Source organism: Saccostrea echinata, unplaced genomic scaffold (assembly GCF_033153115.1).
Source record: "Saccostrea echinata isolate AGI-Se365-2 ecotype Australia unplaced genomic scaffold, CSIRO_AGI_Sech_v1 ptg000048l, whole genome shotgun sequence".
NCBI lineage: Eukaryota > Metazoa > Mollusca > Bivalvia > Ostreida > Ostreidae > Saccostrea > Saccostrea echinata.
In genome coordinates this window covers 1,292,929-1,314,653 of record NW_026889797.1, presented here as the reverse complement: position 1 = coordinate 1,314,653, position 21,725 = coordinate 1,292,929, and the positions used below count along the sequence as shown (strand labels likewise).

The 21,725-nt window shown below is 32.8% G+C and overlaps 1 protein-coding gene across 1 annotated transcript; it reads left to right on the top strand.

The window, feature by feature from the left end:
- Positions 1–1,632: 1,632 nt before the first annotated feature.
- LOC133203136 (receptor-type tyrosine-protein phosphatase gamma-like) lies at positions 1,633–19,675 on the top strand. The gene is made up of 15 exons (XM_061338981.1): positions 1,633–1,663; positions 1,764–1,831; positions 5,304–5,340; positions 6,249–6,346; positions 6,555–6,683; positions 6,963–7,105; positions 9,555–9,690; positions 11,799–11,945; positions 14,904–14,997; positions 15,198–15,271; positions 15,478–15,612; positions 16,110–16,229; positions 16,397–16,545; positions 16,823–16,958; positions 19,447–19,675. Exons 1-15 carry the CDS (start codon positions 1,633–1,635, stop codon positions 19,522–19,524), a joined length of 1,575 nt encoding a protein of 524 aa, XP_061194965.1. The 3' UTR covers positions 19,525–19,675.
- Positions 19,676–21,725: the final 2,050 nt, after the last annotated feature.

The following is a 21,725-nucleotide window of genomic DNA, read 5'->3' as shown; positions in this document are numbered from 1 at the left end:
GATATGGAAAAAAACTAAGACTCAAAGTATGTGGCAAAGTGTTGAATTTTTAAGTTCTTGTTATTAAGGATGACACACAAATCTAAACCTTATCGGGATTTCGAAACACTTCTTGTATTCATTATAATAAAACATGATGAAAATAAATCAGTGCTCTCCATTTGTATACTTTATAATTCCCCATGAATCACACAATAAGTCATGATATTCAAGGTATACATTGTATGTTTTAATCCCCATTCATATCATTTTTACATTGATTCTCCTTGCGTTTAATTTTCACTCCACAAGTATATGATAAACATTCATGACGTCATGGGTTAGGTATGTAACCTCCGTGAAAAATATTTTATTTTTCTAATATCCAAAAATGTCAAGATTTAGTTACTACTTTAATCCTGTACATGTCTCCATTCATTTTCAGGACTTCAAATTAATCTTCTATTATAGATATTAAAAAAATCATTCTTTCTTAAACTTAAGTTTTATAGCTTACTAATACGTCATATTGTATAGACGAGTAAAATATCTGTTTTAACCTTAACATACCCGCGTAACGATGGGATGCTGAACATATTCAAAAATACAAGTTTTAAACTTAAAGGAATATTACCATTGTAACTGTGAAACATAGCGACCAATTTTTGTCTCATTTGAGTCAACAATATCAAAAACTTTTATCATACAAATTCTAATACATTACGTGCCACAGCTCCTTTATTTAAGTACAAGTCCTTACATAGATTATGGATGGTAAACGGTTTTGATAACGTGCATTGTTTCTACCATTGATGTATTGTTTTAGCAAAAAAGAAAAAGTCTGAAACAGGCACCGCTAGCATCGATTCAAATCTTGCATCATCATCTAGCCAAGCAAGCAAAATAACAAAAAATGAAAAACTAAGGAAACATCAGAAGAAGGTTGAGGAGGTCGATGTGGATGAAGATGAGTTAATTCATTTGGAGAATCCTTATGGAGACTTTTACGCAAATGAGAATACAGTTGTTGATATACCTTTGAACCAGCTTGATTCAGTTATTGCCGAGAAAAGAATGAATGAAGATGACGGGTTTCAGAGAGAATATGCGGTTAGCAAGAAGCAAAATCTTTCTTATGATATGATGAACAAACATTTAATGCAATATCATGCAAAAAAGAAAACAAAAACAAAAACCAAAAAAAAAAAAAAAAAAAAAAAATACTTGAAACAATGGTTCTATATATATATTTCAACCCCTTCAATTCCATATCAATACATATTGACACTGTAATTTATGTATAAGCATTTAGTATATATTAGTCACTGTTGCAGACACTGCCATACGGGGAACTATATAACTGTGACGAAGGAAAAAGTGAGGAAAATATGGTTAAAAATAGATATAAGACCACATTTCCTTGTAAGTATCGAAATTCAGAATTAGGATTTATGTCCTTGAAAGAGAAAGTTATTTATGATTGCACAACATGATAATGAAAACTTAAAAATATATTGTCTGAACGCCATATTTTTATATACCGTTTATCACCGGTATCTTGTACACTGATATCTCTAATATCATGAATATGTCGAGCTGACCACTATCTTCTGATTGCATTTTAACCTCGATATCTCGAACTTCCCGATAGCAATGAAACGTTTCCCGACCCTTGCAGTTCGAGGTACGAGGTATGATTCTATGTAATAGTCATTCAATAGTTCTTACGTTTTGCCTTATAAAAGATTTCATAACTATGGTAACTGTTTTTTTTTATTATTAAGATGACCATTCAAGAGTTATACTGAGAACCGAGTCGGCATCAGGCTACATAAATGCTAACTATATCGAGGTAAACACTGACATACATCAAAGAAAAAATAACCATGTTTTATACAGTGACGTTATTTCAAGAGTGGAATGATATTAATATTCTGATATGCTTATGACAATGAAAAACATTTTTTTTTTCAGTTCCAAACCCTTGTAGCTATGTTAAGGCTTCCCGGAGCTTTAAAATGCGTTTAAACATAATATTGTATTGCGAGGTTTGCTTTTATTTTAATTTGTTAGTTATGAACTTAGGTATAGCCAATATATATAGAAGTTTCTCAAATACATACATATACATGCATACGCTATACATTAACAATTGTTATGATATCACATGACTTTCTTGATCAGATGACTTCATTTACAATTTTATGGAGTGTTCCATGTAAATCGCGTCGGCACAGCTGATTTACACAATTATTATTGACTTTTATTATGCCCCCGTATCGAAGATTCGGGGATATATAGTTTCTGCCCTGTCCATCCGTCTGTCTGTTTGTCTGCAAAAACTTTAACATTGCCCATAACTTTTGATTGGTTAAAGCTATGGTTTTCATATTTCACATGTGTATTCCTTGTGACAAGACCTTTCTTTGGGTACCACTATATTTGGCCTTTTGACCTTGACCTTGAAGTTTGACCCAGTTTTGCAAAATTTTTCCCAACTTTAACCTTGGCCATGACTTTTGAACGGTTAATGCTAGGGCTTTCATACTTCACATGTGTATTCCTTGTGTCAAGACCTTTCTTTGGGTACCACCATATTTGACATTTTGACCTTGACCTATGAGTTTGACCTGCTTTTGTAAAACTTTAACATTGGCCATAACTTTTGAACGGTTTCTGCTAAGGCTTTCATACTTAGCATATGTAATTCTTGTGACAAGGCATTTCTTTGGATACCAACAACACTGACACTTTGACCTTGACCTTCGAGTTTGACCTACTTTTATAAAACGTTAACATTGGTCATAACTTTTGAACGGTTAGTGCTAAGGCTTTCATACTTAGCATATGTAATTCTTGTGACAAGGCATTTCTTTGGATACCAACAACACTGACACTTTGACCTTGACCTTCGAGTTTGACCTACTTTTATAAAACGTTAACCTTGGCCATAACTTTTGAACTGCTGTTGCTAGGGCTTTCATTCTTCACATATGTAATTCTGGTGACAAGACCATCCTTTGGATTCCAACAACTTAGACGCTTTGACCTTGACGTTGGAGTTTGACCTACTTTTGAAAACCTTAACCTTGGCCATAACTTTTGAATCGCTGACGCTAGGGCTTTCATACTTCAAATATATAATCCTTGTGACAAGACCCATTTTGGATATCAACAAATTTGACCCTTTGACCTTGACCTTGGAGTTTGACTTGCTTTTGGAAAACTAAGCTATAACTTTTAAACGGTTGGTGCAAGGATTTTCATACTTCACATATATAATCCTTGTGAGAAGACCTTCCTTTGGATACCAACAACTTTGACCCTTCGACCTTGACTTTGGACTTTGAACTACTTTTCGAAAACATTAACCTTGGACACAACCTTTGAAAAGTTGTTGCTAAGGCTTTCATATTAAACATGCTTTTTTCTCGTGAGAAGACCTTCCTTTGGATACCAACAATTGTAATACATTGACCTTGATCTTGGAGTATGACCAACTTTTGAAACACTTTAACCTTGGTTATAACTTTTGAACGATTGGTGCTTTAGCTTTCATATTTCACCTTTCCTCAGGCACAATTAATTTTGACCATTTGACCTTGACCTTCATGTTTGAATTACTTTTAAAAACCTTTAACCTTGGCCATAACTTTTGAACAGGTGCTGCTAGGGCTTGAATATTTCACAGGTATATTCCTTAAGACAAGACCTTACTTTGGGTACCAACACATTTGATTTGCATTTGAGAAAGTTTAACCTTTGCTATAAGTTGCCATACGGGGGCGTCAGTGTTTCACAAACACATGTTGTTTAATATAAATAAACTCGCCGTAACCATGTGTACCCGAAATGTGCTTGGGAAAAGCCATAGTATTACTTGGATACAAAACATTTCTTGAGAAATTCAAATTACGGAGACATCTGAAGGTATTTTCTACACAAACTGTGTTAAAACAAAGGCATCACACATTTTTCCAAAGTAAGATTCAGTTAGAGAACAAACTACTCTTACAGATTTCCACAAAATATCTAAAATTAATCCACATTTATTGCCAGTGTCAGACTCTTTTATACACACATAATAAAGTCTACATCTTTCCACGGGTATTAAAGAGAGTTTATTCCGCAAGTATATTTTTCGTAAGCATTTTGAAACACTGAATTTCAATCAAGGATAATTAAGGTAGTACACGACACCCATGACATCTATTTTAACGCATACCTTATAACTTATAAAGTGCACCAGAAAAAATAATAATTTCACTATAATATCAATAATCAATATTTTTTGTAAGAAAAATAATAAGCTGTGCCATATGTACACCATATTTTGAAGAAAAATTAGAGACACCCTATAAATTGGTCCTTCGGGAGCCTACATATTGGGTAGTGTTTATGTCATGTACATGCCGTATGACTATCTGTTATTAAATGCAAGGTAACTTTTGATCCATTATTTGTAGAGACCTGATATTCGCACATATATATAAGAAGTCTCTATTCTTTTTGTACAATAAAGGTCGAGGTCATATGAAGAGGTCGAATGTCATTTAGAGTGGCGTCATCTACTGAATCTTCACATTTTTTTTTTTTTTTTTTTTTTTTTTTGCATTTGATTTATTTAAAATTGCAAAAATATCTGAAACCATCGGTTAAAATTTCCTCACTTTGACATATTTTAATCAGGATTCTATTTCAATAATTCTGCTTTTATACATAGCATCACCGAAGTTTGCAATTGACCAATTGATTATTTTAAAATAACGCCTAATCTCAGGTCGGCTGCCTTATTTCAAATCTTCTTACTGGGGTTTGGTGGGCCATATTTCAAACTATATAGGCAAAAAATGTATTGCTGAAGTTCTTTCATATTACATTGAAAGAGAGATTTTGTATCCTAGAACAAAATTTCAAAGTTTGAACAAAATCGAATTTGAGGACAATTTTGGCATATTTTTTCTGTACTACCTTACGCGGCGCATTTTTAAATATTCGGATGTATAAAATTTAAAGATACAATTAAGACAATTGAAGATATATTCAATTTTTCCATAGCGTTCTGACATATTTTGCATGCAATTTGAAATGAGGTGTAAAATTAATAACACTCTCCCCGTTATAATAGCTCAAGTTTGCAGTGATGTGATGTCATTTTCAATTATAAGGTCAAAAATTGGTGGTTCAGAGAAGTGAACCACAATATGTACTGTTATATTCTTTGGGAAGCCTTAACCTACCTGCACTCAAATAATTTGCAATTTCTTTGTTCTTTCCTTCTTATTATGAAATAGGATAGTGATATATGCATTCTTTTATCACAGGGTGCACACAGAAATAACGAGTACATCGCAGCACAAGGTGTATATCTTTATACCTAAAATTCCTGCTCATGTCTTATTTATTAACATGTTTTTTTTTGTTTTGTTTTTTTGTAAGCCCAAATTTTTCTATGAATATGCATGTCAAAACTTTTTTTGTTTCATTTAGAAAAAATCATTTTACATATAAAATTACTGTCTTAAAAGATCGGTTAAGTTGTGCACAGTCCAAAGTTGAAATAGCTAAGAACATATTGATTTAATTGTTATCTTTTTCATCAAGAGGAAATGAAATTTTACTTATTAGTAAATAAAACCGCTGTCATTTCCTGGTGTTGTTAGTATCGATTATTAGACGGATGGAGGCATTATGAAGGGAAAAAATAAGAAATGTGTCTTTGAATTCTGGGTCAGGTATCAATCTGAATGTATCTTTTATCAGAGAAGCATGTGTTGATCTGATTCAATAATAGTTCAAGATATCGATGTCGATAAAAAGTACGGCCGGAATTTTTTTTCCTTTTCTTGATTTGCGAGTAACATGAGATGTTTTCGAAAAATGTGTTTAATTTTTGAGATGCAAGAATACGTTTGAAATCATTTTTTTTTTGTGATGAAAATCATGTATTCATGACGTCTTTATTCCTTTCCCTTCAAGTTTTTTCGACTTCTTAGTGCGTCTAGTATATATAGTTATAGTTATGCTGATATCGTTCATAAAATGATCAATGGCTTTGATTTTATCATGGAATACATTTGAAAAGTTTTACACATACACTTTGCCATTATCTTACTAGTTATAAAAAATGCATGTTTTCGCAGCCCTCGTTTTTGACAGCCCTTGTGTATTGGACATAAATATTTTTGACGTTCTTAGATCTATAGGTATCAAGAAAATAAATTTCCTGTTCATTGATTTTGTTGTTTGATGATTTTTAATTTGTGTAGGACCTAAGCAGAATACACTTGTTGATTTTTGGACAATGATTTGGCAGGAAAATGTGTCTTCCATCGTAATGCTCACAAACCTGCAAGAAGGAACAAAAGTATATTTCTTTTATTGAAAAAAATAATGATTTTTTATGATTCCTCTGTTTCTTATTGAGATTAAACAGATTAAAGAATTAACAACATCAGCGTTCCTACAATTATCGTTAAATATGCCATAATCAAATGATTTTTAAATGTTACATTACGTAGTGTCGGCATATGAATTTTCCGTATTGTGTTATTGATGTTTGCATTCATTTAAAGATAAAATGCACTCAATATTGGCCGGATGTAAATAAGAAAATCGACTACGGACCTGTGTCTGTGAAAATGACGGAGGAAAAGGAGTATGCATTCTACATTTTACGAAAGATGTCTGTGAGTCATAATGAGGTAGGTTATAGTAATATGAAACCCTCAAACAATCCTTAAACAATCAAAATGTATGTCCACATCCCTTATTTTTTTTTTTTACATTCATTCTTATACTTTTATTATACTGGATTTATGTGTCAACGAATCTCAAAACTCAGGTCAATGTTATAAGTTCTCTTGGGAATTATATTGACATTTACTATGTACAAAAGCACATATTCAATTCGTATTCACCTCTATTGCATCTGCACTCCAATTTGCGAAACAAAATTTAATCATTCTTAATTGAATTCAAAGAAATTACGAACGGTGACTCAACACCATTACACGGCGTGGCCAGACCATGGAACCCCGGAACCTCTCTATCTTGTTGTCTTCCTTGATCACGTGACCAGGTCAGGGACCATTCAGAATAACTTTCCAACAGTTGTACACTGCAGGTACATTTGAACACTAAATATTCAAATGAAATCAAAGATCGAAAAGAAAAAAATGAAAGTAAATTGGCCCAAAATAAGTTCTTTGCTTTTTTTTATTTTGTATCAACATAACTTTAAGTTAAAATCACGCAAGAGAGAGAGAGAGACCCAGTCAAATGTTCATTATTTATCTATTTATTATTTCAATTAATTTTATTAAGTCAATGTATTAGCTATTGCCTTTCAGAATTACGATTCTGAAAATAAACAAGAGGCCCAAGGGCCTTAACGGTCACATGAGTACAATACAACAATTTAGAGGATCCATCAACTGATAAATGAAGGTTTGTTGCCCAAAAGCAAGAAAAATAGCATGATTAGCATCAACAAAATAATTGGTCTAGTATCTATCTGTCCCCCATTTATCACTATTACCATGCAGACTATTAACAAAATGTCTATTTTTTAACCCCATATTATTACTTCTCACATTGGTCTCTCTTGGGCTTTGAAGAACATTTCAAAAGATAAGTTATTTTTGACTCATTTTTATTCGTCTATTATTTCCAAGCCTACCTGATCATTAGAACTATGAAAGTACTTTTTGTATTATACAATAAATACTCTTGCATAATTCTTTTATTTTCTTAACCTTTCAAATACATTATTTACAGTGATTAATTATCAAAGGTGAATGGCAAAGGGGAATAACTTTGCTCAGCAGAATACAAGTTAATAGAGCCCTGGCCGGGACCACAACATTTGACTAAATGGTCAAGGTGTTCAATATTCTGGTAAAAATGCCCTTGCATATTAAAATTTTACTCCGTTTGCCTCGAATATGCCCAGAAGCATAGAAGATTTTCAAAGATATGCATTTTCACTATATTATTAAATAAATAAAGCCCCATCCTTACATCAGAACATCTGACCCATTGGCCATGAGCTCACAACTCTGGAAGAAGCACCCTTGCTCATCATAACTATACACTTGTTTCTTTACTTTATAACCAGTATTAGAAAAAAAAATATTTTAAAAGAAATTATACATTTTCACTATAAAATCAGTAAAGCACCCCCCCCCCCCTTTCACCAGAACTCCTCACCCAGGGGCCACGAACTTCACGATTTTGGAAGAGGCATTCTTCCTCATCATAACCATGCACTTCCTTTGTTTGAAAGCTACCCAGGAACAGAGAAGAAGATTCCGAGAGAATTTATGCATTTCCCCTGTATAATCAATAGAGCCCCGCCCTAACACCAGAACCCCCAACCCAGGGTCATGAAATTCACAATTTCTGAAAAGGCAGCCATGCTCACCAAAACTATGTTCTTAGTTTATTTAATACCCAGGAGCAGAGAGGATTTTCAATGAATTAATGTATTTTCACTATATAATCAATAGAGCCCCGCCCTAACACCTGAACCCCTGACCCTGGGGCCATGTAATTCACAATTTTAGAAGAGGCACTCTTGCTCATCATAACTATGTACTTAGTTTATTTAATACACAGGTGCAGAAAAGAAGATTTTTAAAGAATTAATGCATTTTCACTATATAATCAATAGAGCCCCGCCCTTACACCAGAACCCCTGACCTTCAGGCCATGAAATTCACAATTTTGGAAGAGGCACTCTTGGTCTTTATAACTATCTACTTAGTTAGTATATTTAATACCCAGAAGCAGAGAAGAAGATTTTCAAAGAAATAATACACTTTCACTATAGTATCTATATAGCCCCACCCTAGCACCAGAACCCCTGACCCTGGGGCCATGAATTTTGGTAGAGGGCTCAATGCTTATTACAATCATGCCAACAGTCTGACTGCTTGATGTCCAGGAGTTAAGAAGAAGATTTTTAAAGATTGCATTAGTTTTAGTGGTTTTGCCCCCACCCCTCAGGCCCCAGGGGGGCAGGGACCATGAAATTCAGAGTTTTGTTCCCCTTCATCCATAGATGCTATATTCCAAAATTGGTTGAAATTGGTTGAGCGGTTTTATAATAGAAGCTGAAAATGTTCAAATGTTAACGCACGACGCATGACGACCGACGAAAACGGATAGCAATAGGTCACCTGAGTAAACTCATGTGACCTAAAAAAAAATTATTACCATATATATATATATATATATATATATATATATATATATATATATATATATATATATATATATATATATATATATATATATATATATATATATATATATATATATATAAATCCAAGAAAAATCACAGTGGTGAAAGCGCTTATGTTTTATTTGTTCTCTGTGTTTTTATGTGTTTGAATATTTTTCATATTTATATATATATATATATATAGATAGATAGATAGATAGATAGATAGATAGATAGATAGATAGATAGATAGATAGATAGATAGATAGATAGATAGATAGATATATAGATTTTTTTATCATTGTTAAATTTATTATCTGATGATATGTATTTATTATGATAACTTAAGTGCAGGAATAGGTAGAACAGGGACATATGTAGCGTTGGACGCTTTAGAGGAGATTGGACGAAAGAAAAAGAAAGTAAACGTAGCAGAATTTGTCAAAAAGATGAGAGAAAGCAGGATGAATATGGTCCAAACCTACGTACGTTTCTTTTTATCTTCTTTTACTTATATACTAAATAATTCTTTTATTTCTGTTAATTGGTTTTAAATTTATTTATTTATTTATTTATTTATTTTTTTTTTTTTTACTACTGACTTTATTCATTCGTTAACAATTGAATTCTGTTATTAAAAAATAGCTCATTTTCTCCGAAAGAGAGTAAAAGACTATGAAAGTTGTCTGTATTTTTTTTCGTGTATTGTGTTGACCGCTTTCTCATTTCAACTGTTAAAGGAACTGTCAAAAATTAAGCAAATGCTTTTAAATTTTCCAAAAGACGACATAATAGTGAATTAAAAGTATGATTTTACCAAAACCTTACTTATATAATACTTTTATTAAGAAACAATACTCCAATATCCCCTGATAAAACCCTGAAGGATTGGCCAAGCGCTGTAGGACTACATGTATACCGTGTACACATTTAAATAAAATGAAATATTCATTTTTTTTTTTTTTTTTTTTTTTTTTTTTTTTTGTCTATAACTTATCAAAAATGTTAAGATGTACTTAAGGTATGTCATTCCTCAGTTTTTGGAAAAAGTTTTGTCAGAATCTTTAACTTCGAAACTAGTTATTACAATTAATGTAAGTGTTAACGCGCGGTATTCAATTTGTCGGACCACGATATCCAATAATAGAAATTCAATGCTTAAATACATTTCTTAAATTCCATATCTTGGGATTTTAGCCATACATATTTTTACTCAGAGATTTCGTTATGAAAATCTAGGGATATCAAATAAATGTTTCAGTTAATATTTTGAAGACAAATTTTACACATTCCTTCAGCAAATTTTGCCCAGAAATGAATTGAAGATACGTTGAAGAATATTATAAAGATTGCTATTCCTTAACCAGCTAGTTCAGAATCTTTGTTCAGGAACACTACATACCCTCTACCAATCGGTACTCTACGTTCAAGTTTGAGTCTGGTTCTGTCAATCACCATATAATAAAGTTAAAAGAGAATTACATTCTATGGACGATACCAATCAAATAGTTACGAAATTCAAATACCGATCTTACAATTAAGTAAGACCGAGTTTAATCTAGCTCTAAGGCAGGGAATTATATCATGATAAATGCTTCACAATGACAAAATCGACTTTTTGCGTTATGATATGCTACAAATATCAAATATAGGTATCAATTGGTATTTTGAAAACAAATTTTACACATTCGATCAACAATCTTTGCCCAGAAATGAAAATACATCTACGATTCAAGATATATAAAATCCTTTTTTTCCTGAAAATTTCATATTTTCACCAATTTTCCAGAACAGATAACTTTTTTGTCATCATTTTAACTACCCGCACAGTAGTAAAGTAATAAAAAATCTTGATATAAGTAAATCTTTAATTGCCACTTTAGATTTAATACTCCAACTATGCATTTTTTTAGTGCAAAAAGGTCACACAATAATTTACACCCATTAATTTGCAAAATTTATTTCAATAATAAACATTATTCAGACTATTTTACATAAAATAAATATTTATTGCCATAATTACATCTGATGAAATATGATAAAGGTTAAAGGGATTAACCCTGGAAGTTACAATTTTTAAGTGCTTAAAGGTCAAATTAATTTTACCGTTGCTCAGTAAGATGCATACAGGTCCCAGAATTTTCTATGCGTTTTAATTCATGTTATATGAATATTTATATAAAATGTACTTTTCAAAAAAATCCTTGGTGTAATCCCTGTTAGAAGTGACATACCTTAAATACGATACATCAACATTTGCTGAAAATGTCAGCCCAGTGCATATTTTTTTTGGATAAAAATCGATGGTTACTATTTTACTGGAAATATATTAAAAATAAACATATAGAAAAGAGAGGCATAGCAAGCCTATAGGTATTGAATGAATCGATGGTAATCTGTTCTTGTATATTCAAGTTTTACTTAAAAGATTCCTCAAGTAGAAAAAATAAATTCCAAAAATGGAAAATATATCTATAGCAAATAAATTTTAGTGCTTTTAATTTATTTCAGTTGGGTTATTGATATGACGAAGAAAAAATGTCTTCTTAAGTGCAATTGACAGTAATCCAATATTTTTTTGTTTCAAATTCAGGAACAGTACATGACGATTTATCTTGCTTTGAATGAAGTAATTAAATCCCCAGTTAAAATCATCACGCTTGAAGACTTTACCAAAAAGATAGCAGCCCTGGAAACTGACATACCAGCCAATCAGAATATGTTACGCAAAGAATTCCAGGTATTTATGTCGAGAAAATGAATGTGATAATGATTTAATTGAGGTACAAATGACTGGTCACATTGATTAAACAATGATATTGATCAAGTTATGTTATTATGTCTCTGCAGCATTAAAACGTTAATCAGCTATAGTATTTAAAACTTTAATAAATCTGATCGTATATAAAGTGTAAAGACCCATATTGCACTCAGCCTGAACAATAAGGGCTGATAAATAGACCTCGGCTACAAATATCTATTTACTTAACTTAAAGCATAGAGGAACGTTTTTTTTTTTTTTTTATTACACTTTAATAGAAAAAAAAAACCCTTATCTCTGTTCTTTTTTATTTGTTGGTTCAAAACTATTTTTCCAATACTGAAGTTGAATAATTAAATTTCAAATATTTTAAACCAGTCGAAGTTTAAATTCTTTCAGATTTTTTTTCTTTTTTTTTTAGGTCACCTGAGTCACTCAGGTGACCTATTGCTATCTGTTTTTGTCCGTCGTCGTGCGTCGTCCGTCGTGCGTTAACTTTTAACATTTTTAACTTCTTCTCTAGAACCGCTGAACCAATTTCAACCAAATTTTGTATATAGCATCTATGGGTGAATGGGAACATAAATTGTTAATTTCATGATCCCTGCCCCCCTGGGGCCTGAGGGGTGGGGCTAAAACCACCAAAATTAATGCAATCTTTAAAAATCTTCTTCTTTAATACTGGACATCAAGCAGTCAAACTGTTGGCATCATTGTAATAAGCATGGAGCCCTCTACCAAAATTGTGAAATTCATGGCCCCAGGGTCAGGGATTCTGGCCCCAGGGTGGGGCTATATAGATTATATAGTGAAAGTGAATAATTTTTTGAAAATCTTCTTCTCTGCTCCTGGGTATTAAATAAAGTTACTAAGTACATAGTTATGATGAGCAAGAGTGCCTCTTCCAAAATTGTGAAATTCATGGCCCCAGGGTCAGGGGTTCTGGTGTTAGGGCGGGGCTCTATAGATTATATAGTGAAAATGCATTATTTCTTTGAAAATCTTCTTCTCTGCTCCTGGGTATTAAATAAAGGAACTAAGTACATAGTTATGATGAGAAAGAGTGCCTCTTCCAAAATTGTGAAATTCATGGCCCCAGGGTCAGGGGTTCTGGTGTTAGGGCGGGGCTCTATATATTATATAGTGAAAAAGCATTAATTCTTTGAAAATCTTCTTCTTTGCTCCTGGGTATTAAATAAAGTAACTAAGTACATAGTTATGATGAGCAAAAGTGTCTTTTCAAAAATTGTGAATTTCATGGCCCCAGGGTCAGGGGTTCTGGTGTTAGGGCGGGGCTCTATAGATTATATAGTGAAAATGCATTAATTCTTTGAAAATTTTCTTCTCTGCTTCTGGGCAATAAGGTGATAAACTAAGTACATAGTTAAGATGAGGAGGTGGGCCTCTGCCAGAATTGTGAAAGCCATGGCCCCTGGGACAGGGGTTCTGGTGTTAGGGCGGGGCTCTATTGATTATATAGTGAAAATGCTTTAATTCTTTGAAAGTCTTCTTCTCTGCTCCTGGGTATTATTTAAAAAAACTAAGTACATGGTTATAATGCATAAGGATGCCTCTTCAAAAATTGTGAATTTCTTGACCCCAGGGTCAGGGGTTCTGGTGTTAGGGCGGGACTCTATTGATTATATAGTGAAAATGCATTGATTCTTTGAGAATCTTCTTCTCTGCTACTGGAGATTATATAAACAAACTAAGTGCATGATTATGATAGACAAGGATGCCTCTTCCAAAATTTTTAAATATATGGCCTCAGTTTTTGGGGTTCTTGAGGAGGGGCGGGGGGGGGGGGGCTCTATTGATTATTGATTATTGCTCTAGTGAAAAGGCATTAATTCTATTAATCATTAATTAATCCTGTCTGCTCCTTAGTGTTGAGCTGATAAATAAATTGCGTAGCTATGATGAAAATGGGAGCTTCGAACAGAATTTTTAAATCTTGTGGTCCTAGGGTCAGGGGTTCTGGCATAACGAGGGGGGGGGGGGGCTTTTGATAATATAGTGGAAAAGTGTTAATTCTTTGAAGTCCATAGTTATGATGATGAGGGTAACTCTTCCAAATTTGTAAATTTCTTGACCCTTGGTCTTGGGTTCTGGTGTTAGGGTAAGGCTTTGTTGAATCTGTAGTGAAAATGCATTGTACCTGTGAAATTCTTCTCTGCTTCTGGGCATATTGGAAGCAAACTGAGTAAAAGTTTAAATGATATGAGTAAGCATATTTTTATCAGATTTTTAAACATCTGGACCATTGGTCTAAGCATTCTGGTCCTGGGCAGGGCTCTATTAATTTGTATTCTACTGAGAGAAGTTATTCCCCTTTTCCATTCACCTTTGATAATTAATCACTGTAAATAATGTATTTGAAAGGTTAATAGAATAAGATAATTATGCAAGAATGTTTATCGTATAATTAAAAAAGTACTTTCTTAGTTTTAATAAACAGATAGACCTGTAAGTAATAGATAAATAAAAATGAGACAAAAACAACTTATCTTATTAAAAGTTCTTCAAAGACCATAAGAGAAGTCAATGCTAGAGGTCTTAATATGGGTTTAAAAATAGTACAGAAGCACTAATAGTTTGTTAATAGTCTGCATAGTGTTAAGTGGGGGACAGATTAGAAATTAATTTATGAGTTGATACTGAATACTAGACTAATTATTTTGTTGATCCTGATCTTCCTACTTCTCTTGCTTTAGGGCAACAAAGCTTCAACTATCAGTGTATTTAACTTCTAAATTGTTGTATTATACTCAGGTGACCGTTAAGGCCCTTGGGCCTCTTGTTTTCAAACACCCTTTCATACCTTGTTCATAAGCTCAGAAACTTCTTAAAACCATCCATCCGCTGTTATGCTAATATCAGTGTTTCTTCTGTAATAGCATGTTATTAATAAATACGATTATTTGCTTGAATATGCAGATGTTGATGAAGATACGACCTGTATACACTGATGCTGATTATAAAATAGCCAAGGAAAATTGTACAGATGGAAGTTCTACAGGTTTATTACCTTGTAAGTATAAATTCTGCAATATATTATGAATATTATGTTTCAATTTAAGACATAAACCATATCTCCATCCTCTTTGCAAGATTTAAATAAGATTAAATTCAAAGTTTATCATTAAACGTAATACACCTTTGATTCTGTTAGAAATTTTCATTGAAATTTTAACAAAAACAAGTTAGATTCATTTTACCTCTTTTGAATAGTGGATAAATACTGTGTTCACCTTTCAAATATGGTTCCGAATGGAGGAAACTTCATCAATGCTCTATATGTTCCGGTAAGAAATGACAGCCAATTCACCATATCGACTATTTCTATCATATGTCTACAAGTAAATTTGTCTCATGCATTTCTATTGGCTAATAAAACATTTTTTTTTTCTTGTAATCAATAGCAAATCTGTGTTTCATGTAAGAAATTTTGTTTCCAGCTCATGGAAAATTTACATTCCTATCGTAATTTTTTTTCCTGTAATTTTTGTAGTCGTTTACTAAGAGTAGAGCGTTTATTGCAACGCAGTATGCAACAGCTGAGGATGCTGTACAATTCTTGTCCCTGATCAATGATCACGAGTCTGACATTGTCATCTGTATGGATCCATTGAACACAATTGAACCGGTAAGACGATCCCACGTATTTACAGCTGAAAGATTGAAAAGACGAACGATCCCCTTCCTGAACGAATATACAAAAATACATGTTTTCCCTGTTTTGCCCGCGCTTCACATACAGGACTCAGAATAGACCGCACTATATCATGAAACGAGAAATATCTCTAGGTTGTATATTGTATATCAAGATTGTCTGAAATATGCGACCTTTTTAATTAGCGATTTATTGAATATTAATATAGACATAAAATCTAAAATTTGAGCAGCATGTTTCTTTGTATGAGTTGAGAACTAGTTTATCTGTTAATATTGCACTGAATGGTATAAAATCCCAAATTAAATTTTGTTCTTTTTTTCAACCTAAATACTTAAAGACATGATCAAGTTTCCATAAAGAAAGAAATCGTAAAGTGTTCGAAAAGGAGATTACTGATTATCATGTACCTCTAAAAATACCTACCCTATGTACATGTAAATATATTCAATCTTTTTGTTTTTGTCTAGATGATGGCATGGTTACCAACCACGTCTTCCTCTACAACAGTTCCTCCCTTTATTGTTTATTTTAAATCCAAAACTGAAACTGATGTCAAGAGCAGCATCTTTCAGATCCAGCAGAAAAATGTATTTAACCAATCTGTGTGCAATTGGATTGTGTGCTACACCAGAATTCTCTCTCTCTCTCTCTCTCTCTCTCTCTCTCTCTCTCTCTCTTTGTGATATATTTGATTAGATCTTCAGGCAAGAAATGAATGAAAAGTTATAAATATGTAATGTTTTTATTGCCGTAGAGCAAGATAGTGGCCCGTAAAGTTACGTTTGTAGAGCCGAAATTCAACATCAATGCATCCGGAACACCTCTGGATAGTTCTCAACTTCGAAATCTGGTTTCGGTCGCTCTTGGTGTGGAGACAGAAAATCCTGTCGTCATTGTCAGCAGGTTTCACCTTTAGTACATTTTATATGTACAATTACAAATGAAAAACCTTTTATGATAAGTTATTTACCACATTCAATGTCGCAAGTGGAAATGTACATATTATATTCAATATCCGGTATGTATACCTTTGAACAGTAATCTCAGAAGGGCAGACTATTTTTTTTTATCCTTTACATAATTCAATCTTATTTGAAATTCAAACTTATCTCTAAGACCAGTTTAAATGTTTATTTTGAATGCAATAAATGCATGATGTCATCTGGTATGTTTCTGGTAGTGATGGAGCTTCCCTTTGTGGCGCCCTTTGTGCAGTACATAACGTGATACAACAAATCAACATGGATGACAATGTAGATGTTTTTACATCCGTCAGACAACTGCAAGTTCGAAGGCCGGAGTTTTGCTCCAGTCTTGTAAGTCATAATGAAATTTCAATTATTGTGTACTACCTTACGTGAGCAAAGAACATTAGATTTAATTCCTACATTGCAAAAGACATTGTTATAGCTCATTGAGAGGAATTTTTAAAGTCGAGAGTTTAAATCTGACTCAGTACTTTTCAAAATATATTTACTTGTAATTAACAATATTTACACACGATTTGAAAATCTTTTTTTTTTTCTTTTACTTGTTTTCGTGAAAATTTGGTCCTGAAATACAAAACAATATGACTCGTACCTTAACATTACCGTTATTCTAAATTATCGCACTAAATCAAGTATCAAATATAATTAAGAAATGAATTAATATAATTTCCTTGATCCTTGTATATAATTCGATAAAAATCTTTCCAAGATAAAAATAAATGTCCTTAAAAAAAACAAGAGGCCAATGGGCAACACGGCTCACTTGAGTAACTATAAACCTGTTCTTCAACAGTAGATTTCTATGCCCCCGTATCGAACATTCGGGGTTATATAGTTTTTGCCCTGTCCGTCCGTCTGTCTGTCTGTCTGTTTGTATGTTTGTCTGTCTGTTTGTCCGCAAAAACTTTATCATTGCCCATAACTTTTGCTTGGTTGGAGCTATGATTTTCATATATCACATGTGTATTTCTTGTGACTAGACCTTTCTTTGGATACCACCATTCTTGGCCTTTTGACCTTGACCTTGGAGTTTGACCCAGTTTTTCAAAATTTTATCCAACTTTAACCTTGGCCATAACTTTTGAACAATTGGTGCTGGGGCTTTCATACTTCACATTTGACAAGACCTTTCCTTGGATACCAACAAATTTGATCCTTTGACCTTGACCTTGGAGATTGACCTACTTTTAAAAAAATGACCTAGGCCATAACTTTTGAACCGTTGTAGCGAGGACTTTCATACTTCACATATGTTATCCTTGTGAAAAGACCTTTCTTTGGATACCAACAGCTTTGACCCTTTGACCTTGACCTTGGAGTTTGACCTACTTTTTAAAAACTTTAACCTTGGCCATAACTTTTGAATGTTTGGTGCTAAGGCTTCCATACTTCACATATGTAATCCTTGTGACAAGCCCTTCCTTTGGATACCAACAACTTTGACCCTTTGACCTTGAAGATTGACCTACTTTTGAAAAACTTTGACCTTGGCCATAACTTTTGATCCGTTGCAGCTAGGGCCTTCATACTTCACACATGTTATCCTTGTGACAAGACCTTTCTTTGGATACCAACAATTGTAATCCATTGACTTTGACCTTGTACTTTGACCTTCTTTTGAAAAACTTAAACCTTGGTCATAACTTTTGAACGATTATTGCTTCAGCATTCATATTTTACCTGTATATTTCTTCTGAGAAGGCCTTTAACCTTGACCTGGATGTTTGACTTACTTTTGAAAAAAAAACTTTAACCTTTTCCATATCTATTCAATGGTTGGTGCTAGGGCTCTCATATTTCACAGGTATATTTCTCGACACAAGACCTTACTTTGGGTACTAACTATTTGATTTACATTTGAGAAAGTTTAACCTTTGCTATAAGTTGCCCTACGGGGGCATCGGTGTTTCACAAACACATCTTGTTTCCCCTATCTATTCCAATGTAAAAATTTTATAACATATTGTAGCCCCGCCCCTCCATCAAAAATATGACTTCAATGACTTTGTTGTTCTTTAAAGGATATTTTTTAAGACTCTTTTTCCTATGAATGCTATGAAATACATTTGTCACCATTGTGGCATCATCCTACCCCAGGGGTAATGATGTGAACAAATGATGATAAACTGTCAACACTAGAGGAAGCTTCCATATAAATATGAATAATCATGACTTTGCTCTTCATGACAAGATGCTTTTTTAAAGATTTTCCTTATTTTTTACTATGTAAAACGTTGATCAGCCACTGTGGCCCAACCATACCCCGTGAACAGTCTTGAATTTACAATACTTAAGGATGCTTCCATATAATTACGACTAATCATGGCTTTCTTTTCTTGAAATTGTTTATTTTATAAAATTTGAGCAAAAATTGGTCCTAACCACCCCTGGGGTCATAAATTCAATAAAAATGAATCTGCACTATCTGAGTATTCTTCCATTTAAACATGACAAATCATTGGTTTGGTTTTCTTAAGAAGAAGTGTTTTGCAAAAGAAATCCTAATTATTCCTTGTAAGATACACAGACAGACGAACAGATGGACGATGAGTAAAATGTGATCAGAAAGGTTCACTTCAGCTTTTAGTTCAGGTTAACAAGAAATCATTCTTGCAAGACTTTTACACAGTTATTGCTTATCCAAATCAAGTCAAATGGAACTGATAACAAATATAAATAAATTGTCGCTATTGTATGGTTAGTTTGACCAAAAGAAAAAAAAAACACACACACACAATTTCACACAAAAAAAGCTTTTATTTGTTGAAATGATTAGTGTTGTATAAAAGAAATAAACATTTTTTTTGGTTTTCAGGATGAGTATCGTCTAGTCAACAAAGCAGTAAATGATCACATACAAAGAAGCACTGAAAACATGTATTCTAATCAATAAAGGAGCCAGAGACAAAGAAATGATATCATGATATATATATTTATCACCGCTAAATTACTTTTAATGAAAATCAGATTCCCGGAATCAATTTACAGAGGAGTATTCATTTTAAGTAACATTTCTTTTCTATTTATGATGTACATTATCTTGAACAACCTAAAGAAAGCAAACATTTAGCTTATAAAATTACGTTTCCTATTCTTGATTTTCTTATTTTCTTGTAATTTTTTTTATTGTTATGTTATCACTGCTTGCGTTTTGAGATATTTTTATAATATATTAAATGCTTGATAATATTTATGCTGAATTCCACATCTATAAAGCAACTAAAATTTCATTACGAAATGAAAAACCATCTTATGATTTTTAACTACCTTAAAATACCAATACTCTTTCCTTTTCAATAGAAACTTTCTCCTAAACATTTTTCTGTCATATTGTGCAGACATATTGCTTTTCTACGATGGCCGACAGCGGCCGCCACTTTTGATTCTGAATATTGTCATTTTGTACAGATTTATTGTCAATTTTCGTTGACAAATTACAACTAAACTGGTAATGCTATTTGTCCATATACAGTTTTTACACTGACAATTTATACTGGAGAAAATCATTAAAATTCTTTCTTGTGATATGAAATGAAGATACATAAAACAGGTTACTTGAAGGTGATAAGCTTAAGTTTCTAGCAGAACAGCAAGGTCGGGGTGATTACAGATTAGTATTGTCTTCTAGATATACTTTCTCGACAGATTGTAGTAATTAATTCATAAAATTCCATGTTGGTGTACCTGTTGATCACATTTCTATGTTAAAAAGTTCTTTTTTTTTTGTTTCTTTTCCTGTAATTTCCGTAGTCATTTACCAAGAGTAGAGCGTTTATTGTAACCCAGTATCCAACAGCTGAGTATGCTGTACACTTCTTGTCCCTGCTCAATGATCACGAGTCTGACATTGTCATCTGTATGGATCCATTGAACACAATTGAACCGGTAAGACGACTCCAGGTATCTACAGCTTAAAGATTGGAAACACGAGCGTTCCTTTTCCCCGTCGATTATACAAAATACGGTTTTTACATGTGCTTCACTTATGGGACTCAGAATAGGTCACACTGCATCATGAAACGAGAAATACCTCTAGGTTATATATTGTATATCAAGATTTTCTGAAATATGCAACCTTTCTAATTAGCGTTTTATTGAATATTAATATTGATATAAAATCTAAAATTTGAGCAGCATATTTCTATGTTTGTTTGAGTCAAACTAGTTTATTTAATAATATTGCATTTAATGGAATAAAATCATTAAAGTTTTTTTTTTTTCATTTTTTCAACCTGAATTCTTGAAGACATGATCAACGCAGCACTGTTAAGTCGCACTACGAAGAAATCAACGGAATTTAAAAGTGCACAAATACATATCATTTTAAACTGAATTTATTTTCGTAAAGCTGTTACATTGTCACATGACTTTAATATTAATTGAAATAGCATTGTTCACCCCACTCTGAATTGAGTTTGATTCGGTAATGTTATTTTAGAGTCACGTGATAAATGCATATAATGTGTACTGTTTGTAGGTCATGAACAAATTTTAATATCGCAAGGACATACCCTACATAAAATAAAAAATTAAAGTGATAACTTGTTTCTGCATAACTTATAGTTTCTTGAACGTGCTGCTGCTTTAAATATAATTTGCATTTTATTAGTTTAAATTTCAAGTTATTCGACGCTAGTTGAAGTCTGTGTGACCTTTACTAAGTGTTTCATGTATTCATTATGTTCCTCAAACGAAGTTTGGGAACATATTGTTTTTACTCTGTTTCTTCTTCTTCTTCTTCTTCTTATTATTAGTGTTCTCATAAAACCACTCATCCGATTGACATGAACCCTTTTTAGGGTTAATAGGCATGTTGTGTAGGTGTTCGGAGCGAAGGTCATTTTGCGCGCACATGCATGCACGTGCGCGCGCGTGCAATGACTGATATACTTGATGAAGCCGTAACTTTCATATTTCTTGATGAATTGCTTTGAAACTCAAAATATAAAGATATATTAGTAGTCTAGACACGATAACATGGTAAAATAAGTGTGAACTCACGCGCATGCACGTGCGCTCTTCTCTGATTGGCTGATACAAAAGTCTCAATAATTTCCTTGTCACATTAAAATCTACATGTTCCTAATCTAACAC